General features: G+C 40.1%; 1 protein-coding gene across 1 annotated transcript in view; it reads left to right on the top strand.

Moving 5' to 3' along the window:
• Positions 1-20293, top strand: part of ddb1 (damage-specific DNA binding protein 1) — a 174756-nt gene that overhangs the window by 10903 nt on the left and 143560 nt on the right. Inside the window, exons 4-8 of the mRNA XM_084337444.1 lie at positions 6018-6239; positions 13423-13537; positions 15790-15887; positions 17585-17743; positions 18698-18781. Of these exons, the coding sequence (XP_084193570.1) occupies positions 6018-6239; positions 13423-13537; positions 15790-15887; positions 17585-17743; positions 18698-18781 (678 nt within the window). The remainder of the gene's footprint in view (positions 1-6017; positions 6240-13422; positions 13538-15789; positions 15888-17584; positions 17744-18697; positions 18782-20293) is intronic.

The following is a 20293-nucleotide window of genomic DNA, read 5'->3' as shown; positions in this document are numbered from 1 at the left end:
CAATTGTGTGTATTGAGCCGTACTGTATTGTACCCATTCTGCATCTGGTAATAAAATTTTCAATCAATCATTCCAATAATACACAGTTGGATGTGTTAGTTGGTTGGATGCACTTCAAGCTGCTTCCACATGAGGCAACTTCTCTCAATCATTCCAATAATACACAGTTGGATGTGTTAGTTTGGTTGGATGCACTTCAAGCTGCTTCCACATGGAGGCAACTTGTCTTTTTTGTAGTTGTGGGAACAACTTTTTCTGGCGGATGGTTTTTTCAATAAATCTTCGATTAATGTGTGTTTATTGTATAGAAATAAGGTTGGATGAATCTGGCAGTTGTATAAAAGCTTTACATCACTTGCAGTCGTGATTTGTGACCAATAAACCATGCCTAGGGGGGTCTAACGACCCTCGGCTGCGCCTCGGGCCTAACGACCACCCCTAGGCATGGTTTATTGGTCACAAACCACTCCTGCGCGTGATGTAATGCTTAATTACTCGTTTTTGAGTAGAGTAGTCCAGGGGTTCCCAATGTCGGGGTCGCGACCCACAGGAGGGTCGTGAGCCGCTGGACTTAGAAGCAGGCCAGGACAGTGTTTCTAGTTGCAGCAGCGCAATAGTTAGATAACCTAGGTGGGGAACAACCAGGAGATCACTGCAACTCACACAAGTTGGAGAACTATCTCTCTCTCTCTCTCTCTCTCTCTCTTGCTTTCACACACACACACACACACAAAAGGAGCCGCATGTGATTGGTGGAGGCGGGACCCTTACAAAAAACTGTTGTTGCTAATCATTGACACATGTTAGCCTGTAATAATCCCCCCCAGAAAAATCTAATTTGCATTTGATATATTGCAAATATATGCCATCACACACACTGGCATTTAAAGGGTTAGAATTATAAAATTAATATGTGGTGTTATGATCAGGGCTGAAGTTGAATAAAAGATTGTATTATTTTCAATCTGACATTACAAAAAAACTGAAAATCCATCAAAATCAGTGTTATATGCTAGCCTGTTTTTTAACAATAATTTGTCATGCCATCATAAACACTGGCATTTAAAGGGTACAAATAAAAAAATGCCTGCACCAGAATGCAGGAAATGAAGTCTTTGTAACAAGAAATGTCCTGGTGGGGGACCCCCTGCTTAAAAAGTGGCCTGACTGGGGCTATATTTTGCACTATATTTCCTGGCCTGAATGATTTCCCCAGTCCGGCCCTGGTTAAAAGCCTCCAATGCTTATTAGTGTGTGTGCGTTTGAACGTGTGCATGTTTCAACCATACATTTCCATTTATAAAAAAAATAAAAGCTTTTTTTTACCTCCTATAATAGTGAGGGTCGCGGCTCTCTGACCGCGGCCTGAAAAGTTTGGGAACCCCGACTACTGAGGTACTCATGAGCATGAATTAAGCAATTTGAAATAGCATTTGAAACATTTTCCGTGTTCTATGAGATGGTTGGCAACCTTCCTTCTACTCCCAAGAGTGTACGGACAGCCTCCTCTGTGGGGTTTGTGACCCGACTAGAATATCCATCGCCTCATTCATGATCAATATCTTTTCACACAGCATGTGTTGGTCATTTCCTGTGCTTGGCAATATCGCTGTTGTAGATAGATAGATGGATAGATAGATAGATAGATTTATTTGTTCTCAGGAGGAACTACTTTTCTACTGTAGATGCGTACATAACACAACAAGTAAGACATACAGAATTATACATAATACAGAATTTACAGGAACACTTAATTACAGGGGTCACACAGCAGAGACGAAGACATGTAGCCACCTTTACTTTGGTCTTGTGAAAATTGACTTCTGTGTCGGTATTATTATTAGCTCACTGTTGGAGGGAAAAGTCTTGCCATATGATTTGTGTACAATATGAGGTGGTGTCATATGAGGCAGATGCATTTTCCGTTCAACATGATGAGAAAAATGATCTATTCTATATTAACTCATTGACTGCCGCACGGTTTTTCCATCTTTACTCCCTGGCGCCAGCGTTATTGACCATTTTCACGATGTTTGCGGACCCATCGTATATTCTATATTATAGCTATGGAGACAATAGTATGGCTCATTTGACAGGCACTATTTATAGTTCAACAGGGACAAACCAGTTAATTTCTACATACTTTTGTTTGTGCGCTATTCCACGCTAAACATCGCCTTGTTTCAAACGAAGCTGCGATCGTTACCAAAAGCATGTTTTAGGTTCGGTAAAATAGGCCTAAAATAGACCTTACCTTTGTCAGAAGGTAGTCCAAAATGAATAATCCCAGTAGTTCCATCGCGATCGCCATTACTCGTGTGCATTGGGCCTGGCTATAATACGTGAAACAATAGGTTTCAGGCGAGCAAATCGACGACAGATGGCTGTGTGCTGATTCACTTTGAGGGGGAGGGGATTCTTGCAGCCGGAGGTACTGAGGCACTGAAAGACAACAGAGGGGGAGCTCCAGTAGCTCACCGCGTACCTCGAGCGCTATTTCGGCGCCGGGGACAACCGTGCTCGTCACGGATCTGGGGTTAGCAAGTTCGATTCCCGGACTGCAGCCGTATCTTTCTCAGAGAGTCTTCCCCCCCATCTGTACCCATTCAAAACCTGTTTCTGTCGGTCATTCTTGACCAGAGAAAAATGCGATAAACGCAAAAAAGAGCCAGCGGAATGGCCAAAGTTTAAAAAAAAAAGAGACAACTGAGAGACCCAGTTCAAAAGGTAGGCGATACTGCCACCTGTCGGTATTCGATCGACATTGCAATTTTAACGTAGGGAGCGGTGCCAGGGAGACACAGGCAGGTCCGCGCGAGTGTTTAGAATGGGGAAAATCGAAAAAAAATGATCTAAACCCGAACTATCTCGGGTTTGGCGCTCAACACTTGGATTTGAAATCTGAGAAAGTTCGGGTTTGGCGCAGAATGAGTTAATAAAAAATTATAAAAAAACGGTTATGAACATTAATATCAGATTGTGAAAAATAATACGCTGCATGATGGACAGGAGACACTTTCAGGTGGATTGAAAATCAAATGTAGGTCTATTCCTTGAGCTGAGGAACGTGCCAATAACTCAACAACTGCCTACTTTCTTTTTCTTTCAATAACACTTTATTGTAAATCATCCCTCAGGGTAAAACTTCTAGATATGGAATAATGAATAGAGACGGAGGCATCATGCCGGTCCCCAATGGTTTGATTACAATTTCCCCGTTTCATGTCAAGGAAAATATATTGTTCCATATTTATCACACCTTGTGCGTGTTGTTCTGTATGAATGTTTATATACCTTAACACTTTCAGTGCCAGCAGGGGGCGCATGATTTAGAGCTTGAGTGCCACCACCCACTTCAATGATAGCGTTAAAACGCCTAATCTATGTTTTAAATTATGGCTATGTGTCTAATCTGCCCGTCGCTTATCAATGACTTGTTTGCAGTCAACATTGTCGAAACTGATTGTTTTTTATTGGTTCATTTTCGTTTTATAGCATTTTGAAAATCCCTTGTTTTCAAGGAAAATATAAAGATTCCGTGATAATCGCCCTTTACTGGAATATTCTAGAATACACAAAACATTGTAATTTTTCGGCCTATTTATGAACGCTAGATTATCGATAGTATATGTGTACGTATGCACGCTATATAGGCGATCTGAAAAATCGATTCTCTTATTTCCTGATTGCTCGCACAGCCACACACACACATAGGGAAAAAGCTTATATCTCCGTGAAAACAGGTCTGATTATCCTAAGACTGGTAAAATAGATTCCTTACTTGAGATCGGATGTTATCCAAAAAGATTATTCCAATTCCTGATCGCCATTCCAAATATCGATCGCTTTTATTGATCCAACGCTACATACTGGAAATATGTATTCCACGCTGTTCTGAGGGTCCACAATGAATCCGATCGGCTCGGGTTACATAGAATAGAATAGAATAGACTTTTAATTGTCATTGCACAGTATACAATGAAATTTCAGGGGAGCTCCCACAGACCGTAGTACATATATACATACATGAACACATAACACATATAACACTGTACATAACAGAATATTTTAAATAATAAAGTGCATAATGGGTGGTAATCAGAGATTATCAAGTGCAGTGGGTAAGTGCATGGTGCACGTGAGGGGACAGTCAATGAGTATTTAACAGTCTAACTGCTTGGGGGAAAAAGCTGTTCTTAAATCTTGTACTCTTGGCATGTATGGACCGGTATCTCCTTCCTGAGGGAAGGAGTTGGAAGAGGTGATGTGCTGGGTGCGACTGGTCCTTGATGATGCATTTGGAGCGGTGGAGGCAGCGGGAGGTGAAGACGGAGCTGATGTTTGGTAGAGGAGTCCCGACGATCCTGCCTGCCGCCTTCACCACCCTCTGTAGAGCCTCTTGCTCTGCCTTTGTGCAGCTGGAGAACCACACACACACCGTAGGTCAGCACACTCTCAACCACACAATGGTAAAAGTTGACAAGGAGATTTCGTGGGAGGCCAACCTGCTTCAGCTTCCTTAGATAGTATAGGCGTTGCTGGGCTTTCCCGATCACTGAGGCGGTGTTGGTGCTCCAAGACAGGGTCTCACTCACACTGAGACCCAGGAACTTGAACTCGGTGACCCCCTCCACTACCTCGTATTGCCCAGAGGGGAGTGGTCAGGCCTTGATCCACTATGATCTCTCTTGTTTTCTTTATATTGAGCGCCAGGTTGCATGCCTGAGAAGTAAAATGTGGATCCCGGATTTTTCTTTTCTCATCCATTTTCATTGAGTCCATTCCAAAAGGGTGCATTACCATCTGGGAGACGATAGGGGGCGGTTTTTTCACATCTGAGCTCCTACAGGGGCTGCTGTACCAACGGGAGACTCGGTTGATGAAATATCAATTCAGATCGCTAATAAAAAAATAAAACGCTAATAAACGTCGTGGGCATTCAGGCATTGGGCTGATAAAACGAGATATGATGTCATGGGCACTGAAAGTGTTAAGGGTAAACTTTCATTAATTTGATCTCACTCCGAGAGACAGCCCATTCTCAGAGAATACATTACATCATTCTATATGTATGCTGGTGTAGATATGTTGATCTTGAAGATAATTTATTGTGTTTTAAATAGATAATATCTACAGTATACTAGTTCTGTCTCCCCTTGTATTGTTTTGCCCCATTGTGGACATAATGCGCAATAATAGATATTTGAAGATTTGGAACTAGGGGTCTGCACAGGCCCGAATCTCTGACTTCCAGGCCCTGCCTGAATCTGTGACTTCCAGGCCCTGCCCGAATCTCTGACTTCCAGGCCCTGCCTGAATCTGTGACTTCCAGGCCCTGCCCGAATCTCTGACTTCCAGGCCCTGCCCGAATCTGTGACTTCCAGGCCCTGCCTGAATCTGTGACTTCCAGGCCCTGCCTGAATCTGTGACTTCCAGGCCCTGCCTGAATCTGTGACTTCCAGGCCCTGCCTGAATCTGTGACTTTCAGTCCCTGCCTGAATCTGTGACTTTCAGTCCCTGCCCGAATCTGTGACTTTCAGTCCCTGCCTGACAATAAGCCCAACTGTAATGCAACATTTGTAGCCAGAGCCAGAGTCAAAACCCGAGCCTGACTGATTGATATAAGATATCAGAAATAGTGCTGAAAGACACAGCAGCAGTATGGGCTAAACTGTCTTATTTAAATTTTTTATTTACAATACACATAAGCTAAATGTTACACACACGGGATATGCTGCAAATGCATAAAGCTTTGTGTCGCTGCTTTGCGAATATGGGAAGGAAATTAATTAACTAGGCAAATAATTAAAAAATAAATGTATTGAAGGCTATCTTGAATCTTCCATGGCACACACACACACGACTCAAAAAAGAAAATACAGATCACGGCAGATCAATGCCACCATTACATTCTTTGAGAATTAACCCTATTCATGTACCATCTCTGTGTTGTTTTTCAAAATTTCAAATGCATGTATAAAACTAACCAAATGCTATCTGCTTTTCAACATTGCCAGGACCGCATTGGTCGCCCGTCAGAAACGGGCATCATCGGCATTGTGGACCCGGAGTGCCGTATGATCGGCCTGCGGTTGTACGATGGGCTGTTCAAGGTGATCCCCTTGAACCCTGAAAACCGTGAGCTAAAGGCCTTTAACATCCGCCTAGAGGAGCTGCAGGTCATCGATGTCCACTTCCTCTATGGCTGCCAGGCGCCCACAGTCTGCTTTATCTACCAGGTGTGTTGTGTGGACGGGGAAGAATGAATTTCACAGCGAAATGTGTCCAGAGCTGCTACTAATGATTATTTAAGTAATCGATTCATTCAATGCTTATTTTATCAATTAATCAGTGCATCTTGTAAATGATACATTTTCATCCAAAAAATGCCCCAGACAATTGAACATTTAAGTTTACTTTTGTTTTATTTGAATCTGAATGAAATTATTCTTCCTATTTTATATTTCCATCAGACTAGACACATTGGAAGCATCGATGCAGTAATGTTTATCTTTTGTAATCAATTTATTCGATTCAGTTGATTAATCGTGAAACTCCTACTTGTGTCCTACTGTATCATCCTTTTGTTTGTGTTTGGATTACGGTTGATGCCTTAACTCATTCCCCCCCAACAACGTTTATATACGTTATTGGGCGCCATCCTTTGAACGCCAACCACGTATATATACGTTATTTGATCGTTTTTCCTTTTTTTCCCCCGATATTTTTATTCATTATTCATTCGGGGACCTCATTGTTACCATAGGGAATGAGTCTGAGATCGCCAAAGTGCAATACCGGCTGCATCCAGCTAGACGGCGGTATCGAGCACCCTTTGAAACCTTGTATCTTGGCCTGTGCAAGGGTCAAATGTCACCGGGCTCACTTTTCTTTGTCGGGCGAATGGAGCGGTTATAACGATCGGATTGAGACGCGTCAAATGCTCCCGATGCATGATGTGTGGTGGATTATTTTGGTGACACGATCGACACCAATACTGGGACTCGCGATCAGATAATTGGAATATTCTTTTTGGGGTACATCCTAGTGAAGGTAAGGGCTATATGATATCAATCCTGCGTTGATCCAACCATGTCTTCACCCCGATCGCAACATGTGTGTAATGTTACTCTACAACGTATTACGTTGGTGACAATCATAGCATAAAAAAACAATTCTTGCTCAAATGTGAATCACGATTTTTCTCTCTAAGAATTGAGATCACGATTCTCTCGCACGATTCTTATTTTTTCAATAAAATCATTTATTGCACTCTTTCTTAAACAGACAACATAACATATTAAAGTGCTTGACTTAAACTTAAACATAACATATATGAAAGTGCTTGACTTAAACTTAAAAGTATCTTGTAACATACAAAATAACTCAAGTCAGAATCGTCATCATTTAAAAAAGTAAAAAGTAAAAGAAAAATAATAATAAATATTTTTATTTGTTTAATAATTTTTTTTTCATAATTTAGAAATGAGATTGCATAGGTCTATGAATCGAGATCGCGGTTTTATTTCGATTAATTGCCCAGCCCTACCCCCCCCCTTTCATGCATTCATGATGAAACATAATGCCTATGATATAGATTTTATTTGGGAATAATAGCGTGTACAGGCAAGAAACGGCAACATTTATAGTAGGAATTACCCCAGACCACGCTATAACGATACTTGTATTCACCATGGTATAACACAGGAACGTATGAATGGAAAAATGTATTCTTTTTCACATATTGAAAGATGGATAGGTGATGTCCAATGGGCCATAGTATTGTATCCATAGCTATAATATAGTTATACAAGGTGACACACTCCTATCTTTTAAAGCGTGGCAGTGCTAGAACGGGGCCCCGTCTAATCCCTGGCGGTCAATGAGTTAAAGGGTAAATTCAGAATTTAGGCCTATTTCCTACTTACCAATGATGTTGTCAATCGTCCTCATTCTCGAACGGACATACGTCAAAGTTATTCCTTCGTAACTCGATTTACGTACTTATTCGGCATTCTTGAACGGCTTCGTATTGTACCGTAAATTCGTTGTAGGATTTACGAACTAAAAAAGGCTTAAGTCGGAGGTCCTGTGTCTTATAAATGGCCCTTTCCAGTGTTTAGCATTGTTTTATAGCAATGGGGGGTTAGTATCAATGGGTCTGTGTCTCTAATTACCATTTTGGCGGATTGCTCTAATTCAGTTGAGACAATCTCCTCCCCCAGTGAATTAGGTCATTCTGATTTGACTATTTTGCTGACGTGAATAAGGCACTGATCTGCATAACTAACGCCCCCTCTATGGTTGTAGCGCAACCATGCAAGTGGAAATACCTGCACTTCCTCAAGCGGGTGCAGAGGGAGAGAGAGAGATAAAGAGGGAGAGAGCGAGAGGGAGATAGATAGAGGGACAGGAGCTTCTGGAAACAAACACACGCATTTACACACACACAACCTGACCGGCGCACGGGGAAACACAAATACACACGCATTTACACGCACACAACCTGACCGGCGAGCGGGGAAACACAAACGCACGCATTTTACAAACAACCTGACCGGCGCATGTGGAGGGTCTTCTCCCTGGTAGAGAGAGAGAGGGACCGCGCGCAGGAGTGTGTAAATGTGTCCACACTAAGGCTGTCCCCGAAGCCTGTTTTTGGGATTCGAACTTCGTCAGGGTTTTTCGAACAAACGTTCGAACCTTTGTTTTTAATAATAAAAGAAAAATTAAAACTTTTTTTCAAATATTCTTTTATATAAATATCCTCAAACTAAATCCTCAATTTGAATAAAGTGATTAATCTGATTAAATGAGTCTTTCTTTTTTATTAAATCAACTTTCTTTAATGAATATAACTCGGCAGTTTTTTTTATAATATTAGTGTAGCCTACTCTTTATCTGCAACTGTGAAGAAAAACCCCATTGGTTTAAACCGAATGAATAGACACATAAAAAATTCGAATTTTGATTTAGAATTCGAGTGCCAACGTAATGAATGAACGTTCGAACATTCGGGCTCAGCCTTAGTGCGCACGGGGCTGGTGGAGGGTCTTCTCCCTGGGATATCACTGGCAAATATAATATATCTTTGACTCCCACGCGCACGTCCCATATTCCGATCCGTGCAATAATATTCACAGCGGTATATATTGTCATTTGAAACAAGTTACCAATGCATTGCCCCATGGGATTATGCCCCCCGCGCGAAATTAATTAGTATCCCCCTCAATTGTTCTACCTCTCTCTCTGTGCCAGTCGCAGACTGTGGGCGACTGTCACTCAACGTGCTTATGGGCGGAGCCCAGCCCAAACGGCTTGGAATCTTGAATTTCTTTGCTTTTGAGTAATTGTTTAAAAATATAAAACAATGCATTTTTTGGAATTTTCTTTTACAGATATGTTCCATAGACTCACAGGAATTGTGTAAAGTTGCCCAAATAATGAAAGGAATAGCAATGCATGTCCCCTTTAACCTCTTAAGCCCGGACCCTATTTTCTGAAAATCCGCCTAAAATATATACATAAATAAATGGAATATTGCTCCACTTCTGCAAGGATATTTGCATATTCTTGGTATCTAGGGACATCTATGGACCTCAGTGAATGTATTCCCAGTGTCAGAAATATTATATTACTAGGTTTGCTTAAATTGTGATGAAACAAAGGAGAATATGAATTGTGATTTTTCTTTGCATCTTTGACAGTGAATAACACCATGCTAATAATGACCAAACATTAAAAACTGCCACTGATCTCGTTCAGTACCTTCTTGAGATCATGTATACAAAGAAAATCTAAGGAAATGAATAAAGGGAAGATGATTAAACAGAAGGTTCTGTAGATACAGTACTGAATTCTCCTATCCGGACCAATGCAATTTGAAATATTATTATAGAATGGCAGGCTTATAAATTACCTTATTATAGCCAATTCACACATTTATATATATATATATATATATTAGAGGTGGGCATAGATTAATTTTTTTAATCTAGATTAATCTATCTGCAATCCTGGATTTAATCTAGATTAATCTAGATTAAAATGGCCCAAAAAAAAAAAAAAAAACCTGCCGAAGGCATTCAAAATATGTGTGTTCTACCCAAATAATGACCAGAAGTAAGTCCTTACTTTTTCTTTCCTCCTTATGTTTCTCAGGCCAGGTGGCCCATTACACCATGAGCCCATCTCCCGTTTCCAAAATGCATTACAGACTGTTTGAAAAAGCTGTTTTGCTATGATAATTGGTAATGAAATATCAAAATAATGTTCAATAAGATGTACTTGTGTTTAATACGTTGTTTTATTCAGAAGTTAACACAAATAAATAATATTATCAGTACAGTACAGTATCTAGCACACTCTCAGGAGCAAAACAGAAAGAATCATTTCAAACTTGAACTATGTGACATGGCTTGAATCAACTGCTCCAGTGGAGTTGCTCAGTGGCCAATGGTGTCAACTGTGGTTGTACTGGGCAGCTCCCAGGTGTGAATGGAACTGTGTGAATGTGAAGCAGGGCGTTCCTGAAAAAGAGCATCTGTGCTCACTGCTCAGCGAAACTTGCCCTGGGTAAATAAAGGTAAAAAGAAAAAACATGTTTTTTTTTTTTTTTTTTTTTTTTTATATAAAGATTAATGCGTTAATTATATTATCGCGCGATACTAGTATAGCGTTAACGCAGCACGTTAACACCGTTAACGGCCCAGCTCTAATATATATATATATATATATATATATATATATATATTATCTTTCAAATGCCCGAGTTAAATTTGGATTTAGTATCACCAGGCGTGCATAAGAACAGATAATGAAATCTACTGTAATCTACTGTACTTTTTTTATTTTCCCCACAGTGCAACCGTTTTGAAACAAATTTCAGATCTAATTGTTCCTACATGCTAACAATAGGGAAGAGAAACTAACTGCGTTTCAATATTTGTCAAAAACTTTACCTTTTGTGGTAGAATTATCCCAAATAATAACAGTTATTGAAATAATTCATACAGAACTCTGAACCTTGAACCCCATAGAACTTTAAGGGAAGTGTAGTTTTGAAACTAACGAATTGACGATAATATACATTCTAAATGCTGTTGTGACATGTTTATGATGTTTATACTTGAATACGTTTGAAATAAAAATCGTTAGTTTTATAGAACAGTCTGGAAATTAGGGCTTTGCATTTTTTTGGCATTCGAAGCTTCGGGGCCCGGCATTCGAAGCTTCGAGATAAAAAAAAAAAAAATTATATATATAAAAAAAAGATGAACTCACTGGAGGCCAAACCCGAGATAGTCTGTGTTAACTCGCCATGCTCTGGGCGCCAAACCCGAGAAAATCCGGGTTTTAATCCATATTTATTTTATTAGCGATATCCATAAATTTTTCATCTATCCAGCCTGACGTTATCATTGGGACTGGGTCTGAGCTAGCAAAGGGCAAATACCGGCCCCTATCGTCTCCCGGATGGTATTGCACATCATCATTACACACACACACTGTAAACAAAATAAATAAGAACTAAACCGATCGCCGCAGCTACTGTATAGTGGAATATACTGTATTAATATGCCATATACTGTCTTCTTCTCTGATATTATTTATAAAAGATTTTATTCCTATTGCTAGAACTAAATAAATGCGTGGAGAAACGGCAGCCTCAGCGTTCGAGCACACACACACACACACACATACTGTATACGTGCAAAATTAGGCTTCTATTATTCTAATGTCTTGTTTTATTAGGTATTTTAGTAGTAAGTCATACAGTAGAACATGACATATAGCATGACATCTCATTTAGTAATGTCAATACTGAAAGACTCATGACAAGCACGCAGTCGTTCAGTATTGACATTACTAAATGAGATGTCTGTGTTTCATCACATGTGCATTGTATATTTCTATTGCACTCTGGTTGGATGGTGTATTGTACTTGTGCTGTATAATGACAGTACATTTGAATCTAAGTTTGAGATCAGTTGCAAATCGCTTCCACGCTACCTGTTGAATGGGTCAGCATGGTGCGACCCTCTGCTGTTTTACACATGGCCCTCGCTGGTTAGCACACGCCTCCTTCGCCTTATAAGGAGCTGGCGGGGCATGTCTGTATGCAAATTCAGGTGTACGAGATCAGGAAAAAAGTTCGCTTGCTATTTGTAACAAATGCAATGCAGAAGTTCCACAAGGAGGGAAAAGGGCAACAATTTATAATACATCCAACCTAACAAGTCACCTGCAACATCACCACCGCTACGATGGTGTTATTGTGTTAAAAATCTAGCCCCTTTCATGACTGTGATGCAACCCTCGGTTGAATACGCAGTCACTTATTGCTCCGTAGTAGCCAGGTTAATTTGCACCACCAAGCACTGCTTAAAAGCTAGCGGCTTGAGCCCTTGGGTCATTTCTGTCAAACTTCTTTAATTTAGCAAACGCCTCGTCAATAGGTACAAGCGCAGCGGGTTCCTTTGTAGCTGGCTTTGGATTCACAGCAGCTTTAGCTGCTCGCGCGTCGTCGTAGGCTTTTAACACACCATCGTAGCGGTGGTGATGTTGCAGGTGACTTGTTAGGTTGTATGTATTATAAGTTATTGACGGATTGTGAATTTTCTGATTCAAATTATATTTATTTGGAAAAATAAATATGGTCACTTTATCACTCAAAACTGTTGTCTTGGCTTTGTTTTGTTCATAGTAGTAACGCTCATGGCATGATAAATCTGGTTAGGTCAAAACTACAGGAATATACATTTAAAAAAAAAAATTATAATACAATAAATATCGGTATCGGGCTTGAGGAGCATAAAGTTATCGGTATCGGGGTCAAAAAATCAATATCGTGCACCCCTAATTATATGAAATTGCTAAAGCAATAAAGAGAAATCACTGTGAATGGTACCCAACCCTAATAATAGGGGTGGGAAATTAATCACCAGAGGCCTCACTATACGATATTATCTCGATACTAGAGTCACAATATATAAAAAGATATATTGTGATTTATTTCCTTTTTTCAACAGCAAATTATGTAAGAATAAAACGTTAACATCTGCAATAAAAAGATTAATATATACGGTATATACATAACATTCTGTTCACCTCACTCCAATAATTTTTATTTCAGTAAAATGGGATTCTCAATCAAAAACAATATCGATACTTCACAGTATTGTGGCATTACTATCAATATGATATTGGCGCACAAAATTTAGCAATATATTGGCTCTATCTATGCCCCCCCCCCACCTCCTACTGTATACTGATTTGGAACAGCGTGGATTGACTCTAGTGATTGACAACATTATTGGTTAGGAAACGGGTCTAGGGGTCGGTTTAGTCAGAAAGTTGGTTCATAGAGAGGTTTGTTTTGGTAGCGGTCAGCTTGTTCATCGTGACTCTTTGTGCTGTTAGGACCCCCAGGGGCGCCACGTGAAGACGTACGAGGTGTCCCTCAGGGAGAAGGAGTTCAACAAGGGCCCATGGAAACAAGAGAATGTGGAGGCAGAGGCATCCATGGTCATCCCAGGTGAGGAGTATAGCTATGTTGTTATAATTACATTAAATAAGGAAATTCTTACCTTTTTATTTATCCAGGGCAGAGCACATTATGCTCTTTCTTTTTAGCAACATCCTTTACACACTCAAACAGTTATTCACAAGGATGCAGATTGGTTTAAAAACACCGATACTGATGCCTAAACATTAAGCCAAAATTGAAAAAATATAATAAAATAATATATACCGGTAAGCCTAAATTAGTTGTCAGAAAATAATAAACAAATGTCTTTGTGCATTGTACGTTGCATCACTTGCTTTTGCAATATTAGTATTTATTAACAAAATATGAACTTCCTTAGCCACCATCAGCAATAGGTTATACACAGATCATTTCTTTAAATAATTATAATAAAATAATAATTATGTGGCACTAAATCCTGTTGCAGAAACTGCTTGATACATAGTAATGATTATGTCCATTGAAGTGAATGTAAAGCTGTGTTTCCATCCCAATTATTTTATGCCCTTTATTAATGATCAATTTGGAAAAGCTGGATGGAAACTATTTTGATAAAACCTCCTAATTATCACAAAAAAGGTCTTGCATGATTGGTCAGCTGTTTGTTTCAGTCACATTGCAATTCAAAAGTAGGTTAGAACAGCCAAGGAAAGCCAAGCCAAGGTTGTTGCAGCCAAGACTAAAGTATCTCCACCACAACCTCCCCACTAGGGCTGTCTTAAATACTTCGAAGCTTTGTTCGATGGGCATGGGATTCGAATATGAAAATAAAATTTGATTATTAAAAATATATATGATTTTTAATTTTTTTTTTGCTAAATCAACTCTGCCTCTCTTTGTTAATTACAACAAGCAATGCTGTTTGTTATTTAAGATGAGGTCGGACTCGGCACTGGCAGATTTGTGTTCATTGTGCTGCTTTTTATAAAGCCTCAAATGACGGCTTACAATATTTCATGAAAGCAAAGTGTTTAGTTTGTCTAAGATTTAAACTTTACAGCACTGACAAAGTTGAACAAAGTGCTGTACAAGTCCCACAACATAAAACATTTAAAAAAAAATTATAATAATTATAGTTTTTTGTATTTTTTATTTCGAAGCTTCGAATTAAAATCGAATCTCGGCCCCGAAGCTTCGAATTCCAAAAAAAAAATCGAAGGTCAGCCCTACTCTCCACAACCTACAAGCACTCTTTCTCCCATGAATAAGGCACCCATTGTGTTTGCATGGCCATTGGTTTGTAGAATATTGGCCATGTACTCTGAACAGCATGAAATGTGGCCAATATAAGTAACATCTTGAAAGCCTCACATTATTTCTTTCAGATGTTTTTCAGTGTTCAGATTCTTTATTCACCCCAACTAAATTGTATGGATTGGTAAATGTAAAGAAAGTGCTACAATAGGTAATGAAGAGGGCTATACCAGGCAGCTCAGTACACATCTATACTTTATTATATGTATAATATATATATATATATTTTTTTATCCACTTTTTCTCCCATTTTCTATATTTTCTCCCATCCCAATTTCGTATCATCCAATTCAACCCTCCCCTGTCACGAACGCTGTTTCTTGCCTCCCACAAGCCGGCTGCAATGTGGACTAAGTCATACATAGCACAAGTCCCCTCCGGTACTTGAGGTAACAGCAGTCGCATCTTTTCACCTGCGCAGCTCGATCTCTCAGTGGCGAGGAGTAACGCGTGGGAGGCTCACGCTGCCCCCGACACTTCCTGATTCTACTGCGCAGGCGCACCAACCGACCTGTAGGAGTCGCTGTCCACAACACCCGATCCCCACCCATCAGTTTCCCACCCCCTAATACGGCCAATGTCTATTAGTATGAACGACCAGCTAAACTGAAAGCAATGTGGAGCGCTGGGCTCGAACAGGCAAGCCCAGCGTCTCCGTCATTCGTGGCGAGCGCCTTGCCCACTACGCCACGTAGCCGCCCTATATGTATAATATATATATATGATTATCTGTATATATACATATCGGACAGCTCAGTACACATATCCCTTAAAGGGTTGAGTTGCTATTTGTTTCTCTGTGGTTCAGAAATAATCTACTTGATTGTAACGTTATTGAATTACTACACACTTTGTGCTACATGATAATGCTGCGAGTCTTCTGTCTTGGTGTTTGTTAGCAATTATTAGCTATAAATAAGTGGCAATTAGTGAAATACTATCTTTATTGTGCATCTTGCAGATAAGGTAATTTGCTATTTTGCTCACTGTATGTGCTTGTTGTATAGTGCCAGAGCCATTTGGGGGCGCTATAATCATAGGACAAGAATCCATCACCTACCACAATGGGGACAAATACTTGGCCATTGCACCACCCACCATCAAGGTAATGTTAAATCACTGTATATAATGAAGCTTGATCACTGCTATTTAAAAAAAAGTTATAGATTTTTTTTTAAGAGTAAATCTAGCACATTTCTTGGATGTTAAGCATGTCAGTATTTAACTTCCAAGAAGCCCATAGCATCGCCATTGCATACCTACATTCCTGTATACAAATTGTTTTCTTAATGTGAAACCCAGAGGCTAGACCTTTCAATCCTTTTTTTTCCACAAATGAAAAACACTTTCACAACTAATATATTAGCTGGTGCATTGGAAAATATTTGATTATAGCCCACAGACGAGGAGGAAAAATCTATAAATATGCTATTGTGTTTATTTCCCTCACAGTATTATATCGATGCACTGATGTAAAAGAAAATCGATTACTTTTTAAATATTGTCATTTCAAGGCTATTAATGAAAGAACACATAATGATGTTCTGTCAAAGGATGTTTTTGGAGATGTGCGGGTTGGGTCCTGAGAGTGAAAGTCTGTAAGGTCTTGAATTGTATGTAGTAATGTGATTCATCGCTTAAAGCAGTGTTTCTCAAAGTGGGGGGCGTGCCCCCCAGGGGGGGCGCAGAGGCATGACAGGGGGGGCCTTGCGATTAAATTATTTATTATTATTATTATTTTTTTTGATTACAGAAAATTATCACTAAAGTGCTATCTGTTGCAGCTGCACTGTTCTCCATGAAAATACCATTTCTCAAAATCTGAAAATCATTATTTAATAAAACACAGAAAAGGATCACCAAGTTACTCTGGATAAAAAAAAAACCTTTACAGACAACATTGAGACAAAGCTTCCTGACACATCTCCATCCAAACTCTTGGAAGAACTCTTTGAAATCTCATCTGATACCACCTAGAGAGCTAGTTTCAGAGTGTGGTGCTAAGTACCAAGTATCTCATCTCATGGCCCACCAAGTATCTCATGATGCAGCAGTTAAGGTGTTGATACCATTCAGCACCACATACAGTATCTGTGTGAAGCTGGCTTTTCTTCCATGACAGCTCTGAAAACAAAATATAGGGCCAATTTGAAAGGTCACGATATTGGTGTTATTTCAATAAATTTAAACATGGCCCATTTCATGACTATTTTGTTGGGGGGGGGGGGGGGGCCAAAGGGGGGCCTGACAGAAAAAGTTTGAGAAGCACTGGCTTAAAGGAACACGCTATGGGAAATGCGCTTACTGTCTTCTTCACAGTCAGAAAAGAAGATGGATACCAATAAACCAATTTATTCTCTGTGTTCAGTAGAAAGCTATCCGGCTGCAAGCTAACCTAGCTAAGCACAAATGAATGGAAGCGGATACAGATCAGCTAGCCTAGCTGTTGGCCAAAAACACCTCCCGGAGTTTGAAGCTAGGCTAGCTGATCCGTATTCGCTTCCATTCATTTGTGCTAAGCTAGGCTAGCCCATAATGTTGCCGTACACTTGTATTTGCGCACCTCTATTGAATTGCAATACTTAGTATAAGAATCACAGAATTTAATTTATTTATTTTTACAATTCCAATTTTAACAAGTGTCGTATTGGGAGCTCTCTGGCACATTCCCACTGAGTCCCCAAGAGTCTCCTAACATTACAGCCACAACCATGGTGGTACTAACACACTCACCAAAGTTAAGCTTTGTGTTGCAGACAGTTCATCTAAATTAATTGAAATGCATTGTGTTTCCCACCACAGCAAAGCACCATTGTGTGCCACAACCGGGTGGACCCCAACGGCTCGCGCTACCTGCTCGGGGACATGGAGGGCCGGCTGTTCATGCTGCTGCTGGAGAAGGAGGAGCTGATGGACGGAGCTGTGGTGCTGAAGGACCTGCACGTGGAGCTGCTAGGAGAGGTCTCCTGTCTGTCTCTCTCTGTCTCTCTCTGTGTCTCTCTCTCAGTGTCTCTCCCTCCCTCTGTCTCTCCCTCTGTCTCTCTCTCTCCCTCTGTCTCTCTCTGTCTCTCTCTCTGTCTCTCTCTCTCTCCCTCTGTCTCTCCCTCTGTCTCTCCCTCTGTCTCTCCCTCTGTCTCTCTGTCTCTGTCTCTCTGTCTCTGTCTCTCTCTTTCTCTCTCTCTCTTTCTCTCTCTCTCTCTCTCTCTCTCTCTCTCTCTCTCTCTCTCTCTCTCTCTCTCTCTCCTCTCTCCTCTCTCCTCTCTCCTCTCTCCTCTCTCCTCTCTCTCTCTCCCCTCTCTCTCACTTTATGGCTCTGTTGATCCATCTCTCTCCTCTCTGGCATTTGTATCCGCTGTAACACACACACTTGTTTGTGTGCTTATCCACCCTTCCTCTTGGCTTGCTTGTTTACTTTTTTAAACTCTCTCTCTCATATATTCCCTGACTGATTGTAGTGCTTCATGGCTTTGCCTGGTACTAATGTCTCAACTGGCACTTGTTTGGAGGATGAACAATTCATCACAACCCTTTAGGGTTGTTTACCAGATTCCCACCTCTCCGTTAAGTTGATTTAGACACACTATCAGAACACACAAACTAAATCCAATGTCGAAGGCAGACATGTTTTGGCAGGTGGTATCTGGCCACTAATGACTTATTTAGGTGTTAGAATGGTAGGATATTTTATCTCGCAAGACAGCCGAAAGACCTCAGGCCTGATATTCATCAAGCAGAGTAGAAGCGCAGATCTAGACACATGGATTGCTTTTCACATAATAATGGGATGGGTTGTTTAGGGCGATACGGTCAGCACCCCTATTCCTAGAGACCTGTTCAGTAAATTACTGCATCAATAAAACCCCAGGATAAGAAAGTGAAATGATGTTGCTTCTCTCTCATTCACTCTACTAATAGACATCCATTGCAGAGTGTCTGACCTACCTGGATAATGGGGTGGTGTTTGTGGGTTCCCGACTAGGAGACTCCCAGTTGGTCAAGGTAAGCTGAGAAGAACCACACTGTGTGTGTTTACATGGACATTGATATTCAGAATGCTGAGGTCTTAAAACAGGATAAAGACTTTATTTGCATCTTGACATGCTGATTAGTAATACATTGTATACACGAGTAAACTAAATATTGTAACAGGATATGGTCATGAAGAAAATAAGTCTTTATTATCATAATGTAGCTATTTTCAGTTTGTCTGTTTAATTACCGTAAGCAATAATATTCCTATAGCCATACGATCTGCAATCTCTTGAAGACTCATTTATTCAAACTGGAGTGTTTTCTTAAGGTCTTTGTTGCTCATGTTTGATTGTTTTTTCCCCATTTAGACTATTTTATGGCCTTATTTATATATACAAAAAAAGAAGAAAAAAGGTATTTGTGAAGCACTTTGTGACTGCTCTGTGAGAACGTGCACTTCTAAATAAACCTTTCTTACTTACTACACAAAAGGGAGTTGCTATATCATGAGATTGACACTGCTGTGATGCAAGGCTGAATGCAGTGTGGGGTAAATCAGCACAACAGTATAGGTATAGCACAACCTTGAGTCTATTATTGCTATTATACCACGGTATTGATAACACATTTGTATTATTGCTGGTGTAGCAGCATGGAAGTGTACCAGTAAATGAAATGTTTTGCTACTCTAGGTTACGATTACATTATCAGGAGATTTTGGCACTCAGCCAATCACAATGCAAAGGTCTAAACTAGCTAAAAGTAAGGGATAACCAACAGTTTTAAGGCACAACGTGGAGGCAAAGAACTACCCGACATGCAGCGGAGTGCCTTAGAACCACTAAACGCACACCTACTTATTTTTTTCATTATAGTCCCTCTGTGCCTCCTTAGCAACTGCCTGACAACCTGTTACTTGACTGAAGCCAGAAAGGGAGCTATAAAGCTTTATGCTAGTGAGCCGTTCTGTCAATAACTTTGTCTATGGTTTACAAACAGTGAATATGATTTGACAGTATGTTTGACAAAAAGGCTGACATCTCATTGTCCCTAAATCAAAAACCCTTTTTTTCACATTAAATATGCATGGTCAGTCATAGCCTACAGTAATTTTTGGATTTTGTAGATGGGATGTGCCATGATCTGAAGGGATTATGCAAATCCAGGAATAAATTTGCTAGCTCTATCTTGGAAAAACAATAATCGCCCCAAAAGAATAATACTGCGTGTGTAATTGCAGAAAAACTATACGTGTGTAAAACACAGCAGCGTAAAACAATCCATGGTGTTTGATGTAAGCACACCGAGGTTGGACAGTGCATTCGGCTGAATAGCGAGATGAAGCACATCTTACCCGGTTAGCAAACCTTGAAGCAGAGACACTATATACTATTAACATCTTACGTTAGCTCCCATCATCAGTGCTACTGACGGGCTCCACTGACAGCCTCTGTAAAACAGCAAGGAGTATGACATTTGTATATGTTCCTTGTAAAACAGGCACAAATACGAAAATTATTAATCAAAGTCCCTATTATT

Source organism: Notolepis coatsorum (assembly GCF_963971535.1).
Source record: "Notolepis coatsorum genome assembly, chromosome: 20".
NCBI classification, from domain to species: Eukaryota; Metazoa; Chordata; class Actinopteri; order Aulopiformes; family Paralepididae; genus Notolepis; species Notolepis coatsorum.
Note: the sequence above shows the minus strand (reverse complement) of the source record. Positions and strands in the feature narration are given on the sequence as shown.